General features: G+C 38.4%; 1 protein-coding gene across 2 annotated transcripts in view; it reads left to right on the top strand.

Annotated features, from left to right (window-relative positions):
- Positions 1 to 13,608, top strand: part of LOC128022571 (receptor-type tyrosine-protein phosphatase gamma) — a 220,778-nt gene that overhangs the window by 173,407 nt on the left and 33,763 nt on the right. For both annotated transcript variants that reach the window (XM_052610264.1, XM_052610265.1), the window contains exons 7-8: positions 4,805 to 4,962; positions 8,821 to 9,013. In XM_052610264.1, the coding sequence (XP_052466224.1) occupies positions 4,805 to 4,962; positions 8,821 to 9,013 (351 nt within the window). The remainder of the gene's footprint in view (positions 1 to 4,804; positions 4,963 to 8,820; positions 9,014 to 13,608) is intronic.

The following is a 13,608-nucleotide window of genomic DNA, read 5'->3' as shown; positions in this document are numbered from 1 at the left end:
CATGAGGACGTGTCTGATCCATGGTTTCCGTCTGATTGATGGCCGTCAGCGGTTGGGTAGAAGACAACAAATCTCATCATTCCACGTCCCTTTCTTAGCGGAGCCTGTCCTCCAACAAAAAAACGACCATATAGGTCGTTATATGACCTATATTTACATTTTAAAGTTAAGCGCCCTCTAGCGGGCGTAAAAATAATGACAGTATCGTTTTGCGTCTGTCGTCATGAATTGACGTATAACGTCATTACCAATCAAAACGCACGTTTATTTAAATACAATGTGTGGGCTTTTTACACCAATCTCACAGTATTTCCTACATATTTTACTAGGTGTCTTATTTGTTCGAATGACCACACCTAACCCCACCCCTAAACCTAACCCTCATAGAAATCATGCTAAATTATGATTTAATGAGCATATACATTTTCGTGCACGTCCATTCCCTGGGATCGAACCCATGATAGCATGATTACATATCAAGGTATAACGCAATAATCTACCAACTGAGCTACACGAAACGCAAACCAGAGTGCAAATAAAAGAGTACAAAACATTAATATGAAAACAACATTTTGCCGATAGGGGCGCAATTGTAGTATACGCTCTGATGGGTCATATTTCAGGGATTTGGACAAACCACCCACACGAGCGTAATGGTTGGAGGACAGGTTGTCTTAGCGTCATCAAACCACGCAATTGTTATTGTTTTGGTAGCCGCCCTACAACCTGTACCTTTAAATAAACAGATATTTGAATATTCATTTTTTTAATGGGGACATGTTTTTTTCAGGGAACTTTTGTGGAAAAAGTATAGCCATTTCAATAAGAATCCACTCAACTGGGAGGGGAAAAGATTTCCCCACATGGATTTGCAAAAGTTTAAGTTTGTCTCACAGAATTGTAACCATGTTTTTGATTCATTAAAAGAATCCGCTTATAAGAACCATTCATCAAATAAACTCCTTTCTATTGTAGATTCAGTTGCCATGCAGCTGAATACAGTAAACTGTGCACATATCCTGTCAAACGTATTTTGATATGGTGTTCTGTTCAGTTTGCCGAAATGTTAATAGCACTGAGTGAAAAATTGTTGATCCTGTTTGCTCAGTAGGGTTGGAGTAGGGGGTGGATTGAAGGTGTATGCGAGTGTGTTCTCGGAGGGAGGTGGGACAGAGCTGCGTTCTCTCCTCTTATCCCAGATAGATAGACGCAGGGGGTCTGCACATATTCAGAGCTGTGTCTCCGCTGTCAGTGCTCAGATGTCTATAATTTCAACCTGCTGATCTCCTGCCGAATATATGCACTACGCGCAAGAAACTGAACCAAACGATTTGCAGCTCGAATGGCATGCATGCAACCGTATGTGAATTCTTAAACGTGTTTCTCCCCAATCCGGGTGCAAAAATAAAAAACAGAAGGTTTTGAGCAGTGTTCAGGTAGTGTTGGTGCTTAAGAGGTGTGAATCCATGTTGAGAAGCACAAGGAAGAATTTTACACTCTGTGTTTATAGCTCTCGTCTGGTGGAAGTGGAGAGCTGTCTTGTAAACTGAACATCCATATAGGCTCCTATGGTAATTTCTCTTAATATTTAACCATGCGTGAGGAGCAGACGTGCCATGCAAATGCCCAGTCACATATTACAAGTATGTGTGTATTCTGTGAGAACGGCCCAGTGTGAACAGCAGCGCATTTGTGTTTGCTTCAGATTACAGGAGAGTTGCAGGCCCTCTGGGAACATGTCACTTGCGAATCCTTAATTCAAGCATGAAAGCTTTTGTTCCTTCGCCTGGCTTTAACATGAGCAGGTTTTAATGACTCTCTTATGAAGGGCATGCTTCATTTTAAAGTCAGCATCGGGAACAAATGAGGTCCTTATAGAGCTTCTCAGCTGGGGTCGGGTTCGATCACGACAGTAGTTTCATAGTTGTTAAAGCTATTAAAGGGGACGTATTATGGATAGGAGGAAATTTCTTGCTTTTTCACAGTATTTTTGGTGCATGAAATCTTGACTTACAATATAAGTGCATTTAGAATGCTAGAAAAATGTGGAATATGGATACTTTTAGCTAAAGTTTAGTTTGAAGATTTACCTAAAACGTTCAATTCTCTCATCATTTACTCTCACTGTCCCAGATGTATATGACTTTCTTTCTTAAGGTGAACACTCACTAAGATTTTTAGAAAAATTAATCAGTCTCTGTTTGAACACATAATGAAGTGAATGGGTTCCAGAGAGTTTATGTTCCAAAAAGCACAAACGGCCATCATGACATTAATACATATGACCCCAGTGGATGAGTTAATGTCTTCTGAAGCTAAATGATAGGTGTGTGTGTGTGTGTGTAAAAATAATTTTAAAACATTAATATTTTTACCATCGCTTCAAGCCAACTGTCATATGTGCAATTATGTGAATTTATGCTTGACATAACTCGTTGTTTAGTGTAAATTAAGTTTATTATAAAGTTAACAAAAGAATTTGCAACCCTCTTCATTTCTTACACAAGCTTCACAGAGCACAATGTTTAGTGTAAACTTTACCCAATTGTAAATGTGATGGTTTATGGTTAAAAAAAGAAAGCATTGGATTGGATTGGATTGGATTGGATTGGACTACCGTCAAGATGGCTATATGTTCTTTTTGGAGCACCAATATACAGGATGATCCCCTGGTCACTTCTATTATATGGACTAAAAGAGATGAAACTGCATTTGCAAACCATTTTACTTCTACTCTAAGGTATTTCAGTCTAAAGCAGGATGTTTAATGAGAACATTCCCCTAGTGCACGGCAGCTGATGTAACCTCATGACGGTCGTTTCGGCGGCGGGACTGCATGTGGCGGAGAGAGTCGGTGGCGTGCTGGGTTCAGACACGGATGTGTGACTGTGGTGTTTGCCTAGTGGCTGTGTGTGTAAGTGACAGAAACGTGCTCTGTGGCATCCATTACCATGCCACTGAGGCACGGAAAAAGCTTCTCTCTCTCTACTTCTACATGCCCAGTCCAGCCTTCAGGGAATCACCATTCATTCAACCTTAACTCCAATATACACACAACACAAGGCATGTTAGCCTCCCCATTTACACCCTAGCCATCTAGGCGCATATAAATGTTGATTTTGTTTCTCTCTCTCTCTCTCTCTCTCTCTCTCTCTCAGCGAGTGATAATGAGACAGTATCTCTATACCCTGCTGTGATTGGTAGTGGTGTTGTGAGTTGCGAGTTTATGTTCGACCCATTGCATGTCACACCAGTCGTTGAGTATTGTTCACTCAACCGAACATCTCTTCTCAGGGGTGCTTAAATTAAAACACTGCAATGAGCTCTTGGGTTCTCTAAGGACTGTATTACAAGTCCATTAATTCAGTCTTCCAGGGGTGTTTTGAGGTCTTCATTGGCCAGGCCACCACTGCTCTCGTTGGCAACACATGGGCTAGTGGTGGGACAGACAGCATGTTCTTTGGGGGTTGGACTGCTCAGGCTGTACTATTATCACATGTGATATAGATAAAAGATATTTCCAAATCAGATGCTGTTGGCATGCTAAGCTCTTTTGAACAGGTTTCCTAGTGTTAGGTTTGGAATATGGGTCAGTGGGCTGGCAATGCACTCTATTCTTTGCGCGTCGTCATGGCTTCGCATTAAACCAATCAACTGTTTATCTGTTTACCTTGATTTCAAAGAAAATGTTTGAAAATCAGCACAAGAAACACTCAAGTGGAAAGCCGTGTAATTCAGCCGTTCTCGTTTCATCATGTGACCAGGCCAGCCATATGTTGGGCAGACACTGCTGGATGGAACTGATAAGCATTTCAATCAGAGGAGGATTATGGGTGTAGAAATCTGCAGATTGTGTCCTCTCAAGGATTGAGTGGCTTTAAAATGCTAAACACACGACTCATCCGCAGCTTGAACATCTAGTTTGGTCTGTGTCTCTTTTTGCACTAACAACAGATGAGAAAAACTATTTAAAAGGACAATAGGACAATACAGAGATTAATCTCAGATTAATCTGAGAGTTACAGCTGTTCCATTTTGCTGTGTAGAAAAAAAAAAAACATTTTCATAATCAAAACAAGCAATTAAAGCAAATATGTGTGTTTGCCCATACCAGAGTCACAGCCATGATGATGTTGCTATGCAGATTCTTAAGATATCCTGTCTGTTTTATCATGTTCACTGCAAAAATCTGATTTCTTAGTCTATTCACTCAATCTATACTGAATATTATGAGTTGGTTTATTTTTTGTGAATCGGACACATGCAGTATAGTGGCACCAGTGTAGACTTCGACTGATTCCTGAAAGAAGTCCTTTTTAGTAAATTCAAACCATGCAGCACTTCTTTTTTAGTGAATGAAGAACGTTGTATGACAAGTGTAGACTGATCGCTGAGAAAATAACTCGTAGGAGTAATTTTTAAAGAATCAAACACTTACTGTGTTGTTGTTTGTAGGGCCTGTGAGATCAGTGTAATTACTGACTGTTTGTTCAAATTACTATGTGTAGTTAAAGACAGGCATTACGAGGTTTTCCCAGGGGTCAGTAGTATTTTATAAAAATAAATGCATAAATGAAATGTGTAGTTATAGCTGATAATCTGAACCCTTTTGTACTGCCTCACTGAGATGATGTAAATTCATTTAAAAATCGAAAGAATCATTTTTATTTATTTCATCATTCGGCAATGAAATTGCATTTATTTTTCATTTATTAGCATCAGTAATCAACACTTTTTCATCACATACTACAACCTAGATAAAATGTGGGATCTCAATGTATTTTTGTGCTTCCTGTTTTTCCAGAGAAAGAGACATTTCTAGAGCCCTTCGTGCTTCGAGATTTATTGCCGTCCTCTATCGGGAGCTACTACCGTTACATCGGCTCTCTGACCACGCCGCCCTGCAGTAAAGTGGTGGAGTGGATCGTCTTCAGTCGCCCCGTGTTCCTCTCCTACAAACAGGTGATGCACATATGAAGGTGTTTTGAACTTATTCGTGCTATTTGAGTCTTCTAAAAACATTTTTCTGAAGACATATACCAAATTATACCAAACAAGATTGGGAAGTTATTATGCATCTGTACTCAAAGCAAAGCTCACTAAAGTCACTATTCCCATAATAAAGAGCGGCTGACCCAGTTGAGAAGTCTGCGAAGTTAAAACTGTTTGAGATTTATTAGACAGAGCTCATGAAAAACACATGGGTTTGGGGACATGAGCAGAACAGTGTTAAAAAGAAATGAAAAGAGAAGTGTGTGTAAAAGCCTTTATTGTTCTAATGGACCCTGCAAGACTTCAGATTTTCGTCACACTGACTCATGCCTCTCTATTAGTATTCATCACCCAGCTCGGCTTGCGCACATACATCCTGTCCTCCCTCTCAGCAATGCTCCTGAGCTCTGATTGATAAGAAAAACTCCCAAACTGAGCTTTTACACTGTAATATAACAAAACCAACCACCAAAAATGGGGCATCTTCATACTAACAGGCTGCATGAACAATAAATGTCAGTGTGTAAGAGGGAAGAGGCCACCACAACCACCAATGCTGGAATGTTTATGCTGAATGTTATGGGAACACAGTGACTGTTTATGAAGGTTGTTCTCTGTCAGAAACCGATCCATCTCTCGCCGCTCTGTGACTTCTGATCTCACCGCGTGTTTAAAAGAGAAACACCAAACAGAGGCTTTGCTCTCAAGTATAAAAGATGAAAGGATATCTGTGTAAAGCTCATCCGGCCTTGTAAGATTCCATGTTATTTCAAAGTCTTTTCAAGGTTTGTGACCATATGGTGTAAGACTCCGTAACGATAAAAGCAATATTTTAACCAGAAATAGACAGACAACGCATATTTAATTTGACACACAAAAACGAGACTGCAATGGACTGAAGTACCGAATCTCAGTGTAAATCGTTTGTAAAACTGTATATTGCATAATTCGTAAATAATTCAAAATTTGGCTTGTTTAAAAATTGTTGAACAAAAAAAAAGTTGAGCTAAAAATAAGTTACTTGACAAATACCCCTGTGTTCTCTGTCTAGCCATTTTTTAACAAAGAATGCATTTTAAATAAACACACCACAAAGTAACCCATAATGGTCAGTTAAACCAGAAACCAGGCTGATTATTCCAGGCTAGATGATTATGAAAATATGTTGTTCAATTTAAATTGCTTTTAAATGTTGTGTCACATTGCTATATACAGCTGCCCGAGGCCATCATGAAAGATGCTTGGTACAGGTGACAGGCGCCACTGCTGCTCATTGTTACGAAAACGTATCATTTGCATGTGTTTTTAAGCCTTGCAAATTTAAACATGCAAGAGATTTTAAAGCATTCCCGCAAAAGAGGACGCAAAAGAACTGACAGAAATGAAGAGTATCATTACACTGGATCCTTGCATTGTGTCTTAAAGTGAGCGCGCCAAATTTACTAAATGCTGTCGGTGTCCTTGATGTTCATTTAAGAAAATTGAATCTATATTTAATTAATGCTGCATAGACAATGCAATGCTCTTTTACATGATTATTCTGTTTTCGAACACCAACAAACTTGAAAAAACTTAAATCATTGTTTACCTTGTGTCTTTGGTCTGAATATTTATTTGTGCAATTTGCACAAATTCAAAAAGGGTCCCGAAAACCCAAGCAATGGTTGATCAGGCTAATGGGCAAAAATCGTATAGTTCAAACCATTTATGACATGCTATGAAAACATTTACACGACTGTACATATAGTAAACATATTATGTATATTCACTGAAAAATGTGCAATAATAGCCCAGATTTAGTCCGAACTGTGAGTCACCATCAGCATCCGAATGTTCAGAGCCCGTCAGATCAGAACTGCGTTCGTGTAACGGTCACAGCTCAGCAAGCTTTCTACAGGAAGGCACAGTCCCTTCCGCAGAGCCATAAACGCTGCCCACAGAAGCGTACTGCTCTCATTTGACACCTCTTAAAGTTCTTTTGTTCCCTTTCGTCTCTGGGTGATTTTGTTTAAAAGGAAACACTGCTGAGCCAGAGATATAAGTGAGTCTATGGAGGAAGACAGTTGTCCTTCACTCTCCATTTTTCTTGCTCCTTTGTTCTCCATCAAAGCAGGAAGTAGGTCACGGAGACTGACAGACGGAGCTCTGGGGCGCTGTAAGAGCCGATCGATGCTCAGTCAGTCTACTGCATTTGCAACATCTGGAGCATAGGTGGACATCACACACACGCACATCATGCAGTTTGCCCTAAGAATGCCCTGTTGCTGTGGTTAGCCATAAGGGATCGCTCAACCATCAGACTCCAACATATCTTTAAAGCAGTGACGCATACACAAACACACACAGATATGAAACCCAGAACGGCCCTGTTGCTGTGATTTCCCATCAGGCATTACTTAACCTTCATACCCATGATGCACAATCATTGCATAAACACACACACACACAAATCTGTCCTGGATTACTACTCCACTAAGAATTGTACACCAAAAGATGCATGCTTTTGTAGCCGGTGCCTAATCCCAAAAAGCTGTTTACAAGCACGGTTTTGGCATATGAGGGATTAATAGATGAGGATTGTGAATCAGAGATTATTCAAGAGCACCATATTGATCTCAGTGTGGAACCCGAAAGCACAGGAAATAAATCTGCCTCTGGTGTATTGGTGCTGGAATGTAAGATTTGACCATGCTCTTGGAGGTTTCCATTAGGGGTGTGTTAGGGATGTCCAAAATATGTCATTTCTATCAACAATATGTATCGATGTAGAGATAATGTATGTCATGTTGTAGATAGTTTAGCATTTTTGATACCACTGAAATTTGGAAAGAAACAGCAATGTTGTCATGAATTTTGAAAAAATATCATGTGACGTAAACATTTTTTAGTTTGGTACAAACTCATCCCGGATAGATAATGGTGCTAGTGGTGCTAAGGAGTAACGAATACTGAAGCTACTGTAAATAAATAAATAAAACAATCTTTAGGACCGTTCACACCAAGCACGATAACTATAAAGATAACGATAAAGATATTGTTGTAAAAATCGTTCTCAATATTAAAGAATAGCGGAGTCCACACCACAAATATAACGATAAAGGCACAGAGAAACGATATCGTTGGAATAACATTCAGAACGATTTTTTTTCTGATGAACGTTGCCAACCAATCAGAATCAATCCTTCCGTAATGAGCTTGAGAATTTAAAGCAGCAGACGTGCGTCCGCTTAGAATACACAAACAATATCGTTCGCTGGTGTGGATGCTAATATCGTTATCTTTATAGTTATCTTCATAGTTATCGTTCTTGGTGTGAACGGGCCTTAAATCTAAACCTTAGTAAGAATGAATAAATGAATGAATGTTGATATCAAATCCTTTTATTTATGAACAATTTGACCTCAAATCCACAAAATATATCTCCAAACTACTGTTTCTCAATGGTTAAGCCTCAAGCTTGCATGCATAGCCTGTGCTTCCTCTTACTGTGTTTTAGTTTGAAGCGATGCAGATGACTTCCTGTTTCACAGGATCTGGGATAAGGTGAAGAGGAAAGTGTGTGGGTTCGGCTGAACGTTCTGTGTTTTTAGAATGCAGGAAAGAAACAGAGTCAGAAGGTTAGTGAGGCAGAGCAGAAGGAAAAATCAGACAGCCAGTCGGTCATGTTTTCAGCCTTTGATCAGCCTGTGAGCTAAAATAACATTCCTCTCCGTCACTAGTTTGGAAGCAGGGAAATAGACAGACTCTGGGCATCTTGGGAGATGACTTACTGAAAAATAAGAGACAGTTATAAAAACATACTGAACTCTCTCTCTCTCTCTCTCTTAGCTGGAAGCGTTCTACTCCATCTTCACCACCGAACAACAGGATCATGTTAAATCCGTGGAATATCTGCGGAACAACTTCCGCCCGCTTCAGAGTCTGGACAACCGGGAGGTCTTCAAATCCGGCGTCAAAGACGCTTGGCTGCCTGACTTGACTGACAGCCTGGGGAACCCGTACGGTACTGATGCTTCTAAAGGTGGGCGGGCTCTTCTGACAGCTGATTGGTTGGCAGCTTCTGTCAAACCAGATGATTGAATACACTGGCGGTGCATCACGGCTCCTGTATTCAAAATCTCTAGGCTCTTTTTAGATACCAGTTTAGAATCAGATTTCCCTCATTAGTGCCTGCTTATAATTCATCACATAATGCAAGCGAGAGCGCGTGTCAGTGTCTGTGAGTGCGTGTGTGTAATGAGAGTGAGTAGGTGGCATATGGTGCCGTCCTCTGCGATTGTGTCATTAGGCGCTCTGTCTTTACTTGCCTATTTTCTCGCTCATTTCTCTGCTCCATGTGGCAGCCGTGCTTGCAGGAAATGCACAGGACTGCAGCTTTTCAAGGACACACTGTTTTTCGCACCTCTAGATGCATGCCACAGATCAGCTCCACACGCTTTCCCTCTGCTGGTGTCCAAAAGCCAGCTGCTTTGGTCCATGTTGAGGTTATCTGGACACAGATGGTTGAACCAGTCAGACATACACACACATTTGATTTTATAAACACACCATTTACATATTACCCATATACAAATATTAATATGACGTTTGGTAGATTGTATGTACTTATGAAGTTTATGTAGATTTGTTTTAGGCTGAGGGTTTGCATTTCCTATATATTTGAATGTACTTCCAGTCAAAAGTTTGGATCATTTATTTTAATAAAAAAAAAAAATATATATATATTTATTCATTTATGGCTAAGATGATACCTTTGTTAAACAGGGATGTTTGTTGATTATATTGGATAATATATTTGCACTGTTACGAAGGAATGCTCTTCTTTTAAACTTTATATTCATCAGATTCCACAAACATGTTAAGCAGCACATCTCTGTTCAACACTGATAATAATAAGAAATGTTTCTTGAGCGGCAAATCAGCCTATTAGAAGGATTTCTGCAGGATCATGTGACACTGAAGACTGGAGAAATGATGCTGAAAATTCAGCTTTACCAACAAAATATATTAAAATATTTTCCTTTATAATAATATTTACCTATTTTCTGTTTTTGTGATCAAATAAATGCAACCTTGGTAAGCATAAGAGAATTCATTCAAAAGCATTAAACAATCTTACCTTAAATATTGTTTATATTTATATTGAATTATAGAATCTATTGACCGCTCTAGTTCTATGTCATGCAAATATGTTTAGTTTTTTCTTGAGGTATTCAATTTTGACTGCTCTTGTAAGCCTAAATTTTGATATCCCGCAATATCATGACATTTGGAAAAACCCAGACTTTTTCCGGCTATAAACTCTAGTTCATATTAGCCCTTTCCATCACTGTTTACAGTGTAACTTCCTGCTTTCTTGCTGCTTAGAAACCTTGTTAAAATGCTTCTCATGACTCTATCTGCACCACTTTTCACGTGGAGATCACATCTTGCGTTGAGAGGGGCATTGAAGCCCTGACGAAGGTCATGTGACTGGGATTTAACCATAACAAACTAGTATCCTTACTGTCATTTTTACATCGCTTTATGAAGCCGTTTTCCTCATCTGATCCTCACAAATTGGCAAACAAAAATACACACCCACTACCTCTCAATATAGACAAAGGTTTTTTACCCCATATACACAAAAACATTCATCCTACACACTCTTTTCTGTACTATATCGAGCATAATATCTGGAGGGCCTGAAGAGATATTGATTGGCACTGGCATTGTACTGCGGTTGCTCCTCTCATTTACTGCTCTCTCATATGTTCATAAAATCTTGCCTGGTGATCCATCTCATTCCCCACAGCTCAAATACAGATCACAGCACACAAATGACAAGTCTCATCGCAACATCTACACTTGGCCAGACTCTGATCTGTTCCGTTCCTCTTCACTTTCAGACACACTTCTCTTTTCATCCTCTCTTCACAGGTGATCTTGAGCAAAACTTACAGACGTACGGTAAAAAATTTTTTTAAAATAAAATAAAAGACACTTTCTTTATTTTTATTTTTATTTTTTTCATTCAAACAAAAACTTGGAGCCTGGTTTATATATATATATATATATATATATAATTTTTTTTTTTTTTTTTTTTTTGACTCATTGTACCTCATTCATAATTACATTTGCATATAATAACAACCAGAAAATTTGACACCACTGTTGCCAATGTGTAATATGCAATTAAATAGCATTTCATAATGTATTTTTCCCCCACTTTCAATTGCTTTGCTTTAATGAAAGGTTAAATTTTATTATTATTATTATTATTATTATTATTAATTTTTAATTATTATTATTATTATTATTATTATTATTATTATTATAAATTTTTAATTTTTTAGTAATTTTTTTATGCAAGATCCAAAGTATAAACAAAGCAGGTTTATTTCCACAGCCTTCTTTGCTCATTTTCATCAAGGAGCTAATAATGCTGTATGTATACAGTATATATGTAAATTTGTCAAACTATGTAAAGTATGTGAAAAAATATAATGTAATTAATGTGAACTTAGGATACATAAAATGTTTAAATAACTTATAAATTTGTGAGACAAAGTAATTGACCATTTTATTCTAAAGCTAGAAATATCAGTTGTTCTGTGGTGAAAATAACATTTTAAGCATTATATATAAGACTCATTTCATAACTATCATCGTTTGTCCGTTCAGGGAAAGAAAAACAAAAATGTCACAACTCGGTACTGTGATGCATGTACAATACAGTATATCCACTGTTGGATTTTAATAGACAAAATAAAAGTCTTCAAAAGTACCAGTAGTTGAAGTACATAGAGCTGACCAGCCGACTCTCTCTCCATTTAACTCTCTCTGTCCCAACAGCTTGTTAATGTGGATCCTCCTAAACAGCTGCTCAAATTCCAGAATAGAATTAAATTGGGTGCTGGGAAATACTATGAAATACTGGAATACGAAGAGAGAAATGCTTTTCTTATCGCTCCCTGGTAATATTTTTAATTTCAGCACCATGCAAAATTGATTGTGGACGCCGTATGCTGTCGTTGAAGAACAGAAAGGATAGAATAAAGGAAAAAAGGATGAAAGGGCGGAGTAATAGTGTGATAGAGGCTAAAAACAGAAGCATATCAATGTTGCCTGCAGGCTGGAGCTGAACTTTTTGTCAGTTTTGATTCATTCAAAACACGCGCCAGATCATAGCTGAACTTTCTTTCACAGTCGGGAAAATAGCCAAATCAGTTTGATCAGAATATAGTACAGACTTTGGCTGGGAAATGCATCCCAGCGTCTGTGTGTGTGTGTGTGAACTGTTCCTTTAAACTGGTCTTATGCGTCAACTTGTTTGAAACAGCAAGGTTAACGGAGTGTTTGCACTTTCTCTCTCTCTCATTTGACTTCTGCTCCCAACTTCTGTCCTTTCCTGCTATATCCCTCCATTAATCTCTCTCTCCATGGTCAACAAGCCAGAGGGCCAAAGATGGCCTTTTTATTAAACTCTTCTCTGCGCATCTCATAAGAGACCTGCACTCTCGCGCAGTGACCTCTGTGACTGTGTTTCTGAGTGGGGCGAGTGAGTAGGGACGGGTTATATAGTGTAGTTCTCCACAGATATTTGGATGGAGAAGATGTTATGATCAGGCTTTTCTTGTGATGATTTCTTAGAGTTCTGTTGAACCTATTTAAATCTGTCGTTATAAAATTCTTATTTAACACAATCACGCATCGAGATTATAGCGAGGAAAAAAAAGAGCTGCAGTTTTGCCAAGGTGTTATTTGTGATACCATACGTCAGTTAGTTGTCAATTTTTCGAAGATTTCCCCCTTGGCGAATTGTTTTTATTAAGTAAAATTTTGAGGCTTTTAAACTTTTAATTTTAGCTTATATAAACTTCTCTGTGTTTATCTCCACTTCCTGTTAAGTGTTAAATGGACATGCTACTAAAATCCAAAGTATACTATTTATGTGATTTATTTATTTATTTATTTTTTACGTGTAAGCTAGGGTTTGTGTACAGTGTGCGTGACATAATAAAGACGCAACACCAACAACGAACTACTAGAGATGCAACAACAATAGACATCCACGTTGGAAAACCAACTGTGAAGAAAACCAACAGCCAATAAGAGCTGCGAATAGTTTGAAAACAAGATTTCCCACGACATGCGGGTGTCAGAAACCGAAAGTTGTGCAGCGCTTTATATAGTAACTGTACATAAAATATCTGTATTTTGTGTTTTCTGTAAACATCACCCACCGTCAGAGGGTGATTCATATTTCACATTTTCGTGGCAAACATGCATACTTACGATAGCTGTAAAATTATGTCCATTGCGTGTATCGGGAAAGATACCGATACCGATTACCGATTACCGATACCGATTTTGAGTAAGGAGTGGAACGCTTTGCAGGTTTTAGGAGAAACTTCCTTGTTACACACTGTTTGCATTTAAGTTTAAAATGTATTATAGTTGAATTTTTAGGTTTATACATTAAATAAAGTGATGCGACAGCATTCCTGACTTTAGAAAAGGGGAAAAGAGAACATCTTAAACTCAACTTTCATTGTGCAAGGAGAGTGTTATTAGTACTGATACCTTTAGCATTCTCTATTCAGTGTACCATGATTTGAGACACTGCTTTTAATC

Source organism: Carassius gibelio, chromosome A11 (genome assembly GCF_023724105.1).
Source record: "Carassius gibelio isolate Cgi1373 ecotype wild population from Czech Republic chromosome A11, carGib1.2-hapl.c, whole genome shotgun sequence".
In the NCBI taxonomy this organism is placed as follows: Eukaryota; Metazoa; Chordata; class Actinopteri; order Cypriniformes; family Cyprinidae; genus Carassius; species Carassius gibelio.
The sequence above is the reverse complement of the archived record's forward strand: the minus strand, read 5'-3'. Positions and strand labels throughout refer to the sequence as shown.